This window comes from Puma concolor, chromosome F2 (genome assembly GCF_028749965.1).
Source record: "Puma concolor isolate L17-30 chromosome F2, mPumCon1.1.hap2, whole genome shotgun sequence".
Lineage (NCBI taxonomy): Eukaryota > Metazoa > Chordata > Mammalia > Carnivora > Felidae > Puma > Puma concolor.
Genome location: NC_141684.1, coordinates 49629001 through 49635000, shown reverse-complemented (window position 1 = coordinate 49635000; position 6000 = coordinate 49629001). Strand labels below are relative to the sequence as shown.

The 6000-nt window shown below is 34.8% G+C and overlaps 1 protein-coding gene across 5 annotated transcripts in view; it reads left to right on the top strand.

Moving 5' to 3' along the window:
- CPNE3 (copine 3) overlaps window positions 1–6000 on the top strand; it is a 47981-nt gene that overhangs the window by 26716 nt on the left and 15265 nt on the right. For all 5 annotated transcript variants that reach the window (XM_086695616.1, XM_025923039.2, XM_086695613.1 and 2 more), the window contains 2 exons: window positions 3577–3675; window positions 5564–5650. In XM_086695616.1, the coding sequence (XP_086551742.1) occupies window positions 3577–3675; window positions 5564–5650 (186 nt within the window). The remainder of the gene's footprint in view (window positions 1–3576; window positions 3676–5563; window positions 5651–6000) is intronic.

Sequence of the window (6000 nt, the reverse complement as noted above, 5' to 3'; positions counted from 1 at the left end):
TAGAGAAAATAATATCTATGTTACAAAAAAAAGGAAGGATTAAATTAATGAAAGTAGAAGTTTTATACACCATTATACATAGAATAGATACTGTTACATTGAAAACGGTTTCATTCCTTAGCTCTGTAAAAATTTGTCCTCAGTTGACAGAGAACTTCAGAAATCAATATAGAGGCGCTTGGGTGGCTCAATTGGTTAAGCGCTGACTCTTTATTTCACCTCAGGTCATGATCTCACGGATCGTGAGTTCCCCACATTGGACTCTGTGCTGATAGGGTAGAGCCTGCTTGGGATTCTTTCTTTTCCTCTCTCTGTGCCCCTCCACCTTCAAAATAAATAAATAAACATTGAAAAGCAATATAAGTATGATTTATGTTGTATTTCAAACAGCAGTGAAAATTTAGGTAACAAATACATGGAACAGTAGTTTTAAAAATTACTTTCTATTGTCATATTAAACTTTTGCATTTCACATTAAAAATAGTAAGTTGAGGGGCACCCACCTGGGTGGCTTAGTCGATTGAGTGTCCAACTTCAGCTCAGGTCATGATCTTGTGGTCCGTGAGTTCGAGCCCCGCATCTGGATCTGTGCTGACAGCTCAGAGCCTGGAGCCTGCCTTGGATTCTGTATCTCCCTTTCTCTCTCTGCGCCTCCCCTGCTTATACTCTCTCTCTCTGTCTCTCTCAAAAATAAATAAAGATTAAAAAAAATAGTAAGTTGATACTTTATTAGCTCTGAGAAACAGGAAAGGCTGGGGGAAAAATGCCTAAAACATAACCGGTTGCTTATAATAATATGTTAACAATGAAACAATGTTTTTTAAACTTTCTTTTGCACACAGTGGCATGCTTACAGGGCTATTTTATTATAGTAAGTAAACTGATTTTATGAGCTTTCTCTGATGAATGTCTTCCGTTCTTAAAAGTTTCTCAGTTTGTTTTAACTGTACACAATTTGGTTTGCCATATCATGACTGTCTTTCTTTAGTTCTCTATTTCTTTGCAATATCACAAAGTCATACATCTGTGATTCTTGTGGTGTTTGGAAACTGTTTAGAGGTGTAGCAAAGAGCATTAGAGCACAGAATAGAGTCAGAATAATTGGTAATTTGCTGTGTGAACGTGCCAGTGTTATCACTCCAGCATGTATTATTATTTTCATAATATCAAATGAATAAAAGAAATAATCATGCATGCTACCACCTTGCCTAAAATGGGAATGCCTTAGTGAATGTAGTATTGTGTGGTGTGTACATTCTTTTACATATATACATATGTGCATATGTATATATGCATATATTTCAATTTCATAAGCACTGCTGATACTGTTGTTTAAAACAGCCAATAGTACTAGTTTTTGTATTTTTGAGACGAGAAATTAAATGGCCAAATTAAATGGAGAAATTAAACGATTAAATTATTATATCGTTTACCTCAAACTATATCTGACCATATGCCAGTATTATAAATGTTACATCTTTCTTTAGCGCCAAACATTTGCCTTCAGTGGGGCAACAGTGAGGTTTTCCTGTATATTTATTATAGTGTGCTATCAGAAATTACAGTTTAAAAATATTTTAACATTCCCTGAAGTCTCAGGCAGGCTAAACATATGAAGAGTTTTAGGTGTTCATAAGCTTCTTAAAAATAAAATTGGCCTTATCAAAGCTTGATCTTATATATAAATTGGAGTTTGCTGAATGCAAATCTAAAATGCAAAATTTGGGGGCACCTGGCTGGCTCAGTCCATAGAGCATGCTACTCTTGATCATGGGGTGGTGAGTTCAAGCCCCACATTGGGTATAGAGCTTGCCTAAAAAAAAAAAGGTCCAGTTCTATTTTCCATAATTTAAAGAAATGCATTAAAAATGCGTGAAAATATTAAGTGTTTTGGCTTTATCTTAATTTTATTTCTCTAGAAAAAAATAGTAAGATCATTAATTTTCTTTTCTCCTGATACTTTGAAGAGTCAGATAAAGGGCTTTGGTTTAAAAATTAAATACAAGATACATAAGGCAAGAATCAAACTGTCATAATTGGTACATGACCAAAGTGTTTCTAAAAATAAAAACCCTTTACTGTTACTCAAAATTGCAATTCTGGGCCTTGTTTTTATTGATTGGTTTTTAGTCTTCCTGAATACTAATGAAAATATTAGTAAGGAATGAAAGACTCCTTGTTATAGGCACTTAGTTCACTTCTCATAGAACTGAGAAGAAGGTAAATCATTTTGCTGGCTGAACATATAGAATCCCTAAGCATTTTAGCTTGGCAATGAATATAACTTTGTAAAGGATGCTTTCTTGGCAGATCACTTCTTATAGGCTTTTATTTTAAATCATAGGCTCTTGAAGAATTCAAAAGTGCCCTCAGCATAGCTTTACCTATATTGCTTACCAAATAAAACATACCATCTTCTACGACTATTTAATTCCTTTGCCTACTTCACAAGCCTAAGTAGAGAATGTGTGCAGTGCACATAAAAATGTTTGCAGAAATGAGATAATCTGTTCTGAAATTATAAAGCACTCTAAAAATGTTAGTTATCCAGTGATCACAATGGACACCTCTCCTTGCTAACAGTTCACACCACATTAATTTTTTCATTACAATGAATAATCAGGTATTCTTGTGAATATTTACCCTCTGGTTACTCTGTCAACTTGGCACAAAATTACATGCAGTTCTTGGGGTGCCTCGATGGCTCATTCAGTTGAGCATCAGACTCTTGATCTCAGCTCAGGTGTTAATCTCAGCATTGTGGGTTCAAACCCCACATTGGGCTCCATGCTGGGGGTGGAGCCTACTTAAAAATAAAAACAAAAACAAAAATATAAACAAATATACTCTCAGCTCTCTTCTGCCTGCTGTAAGAAAGAGCAAACATTTGGCCAGAGGCATTGGTAAGACTAGAATTCACCCTGTCTTACATGGAAATAGAGTCAATATGACCTAGAATAGATAGTTCCTCAATGGATCAAGTACTCTTTCCCTTGAATTTTCTTTTTTATTGTAAGACTTGTGATTCTCAGAAGGATGCAGATATGACTTCATCATATCTAACTCTGAATACAAACCTAGCCTTACCAGATTGCAGCTGATGAAAAACATTCCATATTTCTAAATCATCTAGGTTTTAATTATACAATTTTTAGCTGTCTAGGATCTGACTTCTTTTCTTCCTGCAGATGATGGCTTTTAGTCATTGTATAGTGATAACAAAGTAAAGAAGTGGATGAGAAAGAAGACGTAATTTCATTTTGATTTTATCAGCTCTTATAAAGAGCATGATGGTGAACTGGGAACTGCTTAATATGGAATTTAAACAATATTTGTACTTTTTGTCTGCCTATGATCTATCCTAGAGCCCCATTCCAAGGATAGCTGGGGTTTGAAGTGTTTCAGTATTACTCCTCCAGGAAGTTACTTCCTACTTCTCTAAGTAGAGCTGCATAATAAACATTTTCACTTATTTTAATTGAAAGGGCACTTCCTGGTAAGTCTCAATTATTGCAGCCAATCCTTTTAAACAAAATTTTGTTGATTTTTATATATTCTTATTATACTTAATTCTAGGTAGAGTGCTATGATTATGATAATGACGGGTCACATGATCTCATTGGAACATTTCAAACCACCATGACAAAACTGAAAGAAGCCTCCAGAAACTCACCTGTAAGTTACATCTTTGTCATTTGAATGTACTTTATGGTTGGCCATGTATTTATTATTATTTTTTTCCCCTTGGTATAGCAAACAGTTTGCCATGGTTTTACTCTGTATTATAAAATGCTATGAAATCTGTGGATTTTATTTGTGTAGTAATTGGATGATCCAAAATTCATCTTGGAGTATAAGTTTACATTTGTATTTAGAGGTTTGGTTTCCTTTGGCTTCAGACAACATATGTGGTTTGATTGGAAAACCCTAGTTTTAAAGCATTTGGTATTTCATTAGTCATAATAATTAAGTTCTACAACACTAGATAAATACCTGGGCTTGATCTGTGTACATTTATGTTCCTTTTGGACCCGCTTTTACAATATGCCTCTCATTCTTCTCTCCGACTTTTCTTCACTGAAGGGAAGGATAAAAGGATAATTATGGTATTTCAAATTATGTAATATTAAGCCTCCATCTAATGGCACTAATTTTGTCAAGATCATTAATGTGCTTTAACTACATCCAGTTTATTATTTAGCATCCCAACATATTGCTAAAAGTGCTTCTGAAACTTTCCTGTCTCTAAAGCCGAGGTGCCTAAAAATTATTCCAGAGCATTTTATAAGTAAAATTTATCAATTGCTCCCATCTTATTTCCTTTCTAGTTTGAATGAGATAAGCTATTAATTCTCTTTATAGCTTACTTAAAATAGAATAATATGAATTGTTTATTACCTGCATAATGTTCATGCATATAGCCTTTGATTTTGAAAACATAAGAGGTTATGGTTAGATGAGGTCTTTTTTACCTAGTCATGTAAGTGAGGTGATCTAAAAGATACTGATAGTTTTAGATCAAGACGTAACTACAAAATAAATAAATAACACTTATGAGCCATTTGGTTTAAGTAATGGGGAGAAATGAGTTTTAAACAAACATAATGAGACTAGAATTTTTAGTTGGTCGCATAGAGATCTATTGCCCTGTCCCTACTCCCTGGTCACAAAGGCCAGGTACTAGAAGTAGACTATACAAAAATGTTTGTGTGAAGTATGAAAGGCTTTTAAAATCATTCCTAATGGGTTAGGGGCATCTGGGTTGCTCAGTCAGTTAGGCCTACAACTCTTGATTTCAGCTCAGGTCATGATCTCATGGTTCATGAGATTGAGCCCCAAGCACAGAGCCTGCTAGGGGTTCTCTCTCTCTGTCCCTCCCCCTCACTCACATGCTCTCATGCTCTCTCTCTCAAAATACATAAATAAACTTTAAAAAATCATACCTAGTAGTTTAATTAAAACAGCAAAATTCAGCTGTAAATATCCTAAAGAATTTTTTTAAAGCAGAACTAATGGCAAATGCTAAACATCTGAACAATTCAAAAAAAGCAAGCTACCTAAAAGAACTAAATATGAAGAGTGATCTGGATTGTTGTCACTATCCTTCAGAATCAGTAAATGAACTACTTTTAGAAGATATTGAATGAACAACCAACTCTGTAATACTTTATGGATCATGTAGAGTTTTCCTAAATCCAACTATCTTGATCCTTCCCTCCTCCATGACAGAATGAGGCTTTTAATGTTGCTGCCATGGCAAGGTTTACCTACTCTTATTCTTCAAAGGCAAGGCCATATCTTACCATCTCTGTTTTCAGTGCCTGGAATAGTGCCTGCCACTTGGTAGACACTTTGCAGAGAGAGAGGGAGACAGAGAATCCCAAACAGGCTTTGCACTGTCAGCACAGAGCCCGATGTGGGGCTTGAACTCAAGCACTGTGAGATTATGACCTGAGCCGAAACCAAGAGTCGAATGCTTAACCAACTGAGCTACCCAGGCGGCCCACATTGGCATTTTTAGTATTGCTAGAAAGAATTAACATTTTGTCTTTTCTTCCTATAGGTGGAATTTGAATGCATAAATGAAAAAAAGAGGCAAAAGAAGAAAAGCTACAAGAATTCAGGTGTTATCAGTGTGAAACATTGTGAGGTTAGTTGATATTGACCATTTATAGTAAGTGTAATGAGATCCCATTTCAAGTTCTTTTTTCAATATGGTATATATTAAGCAAACAGACAAAGAATATTAAAGTTTTTTCTTAAGAAATGTGAATTGAATTTTGGGCAATTGAAAATCACATGAGCATCTGGATACCCTTAAGGAAAAGAAGAGAGTAGGAAATAGTAAAGAAATCTTTCAAGTAAATTTGGTTCCAAGGTTTGACAACTTTTTAGCAAAAGAAAAGATTATTAAAGTTTTTTCCTTATTGTAAGAAATATGAAGCATCATGGTATTTTCCCAGAGCATTAGCAGAAACGACCTGACCCAGTGCATCTATC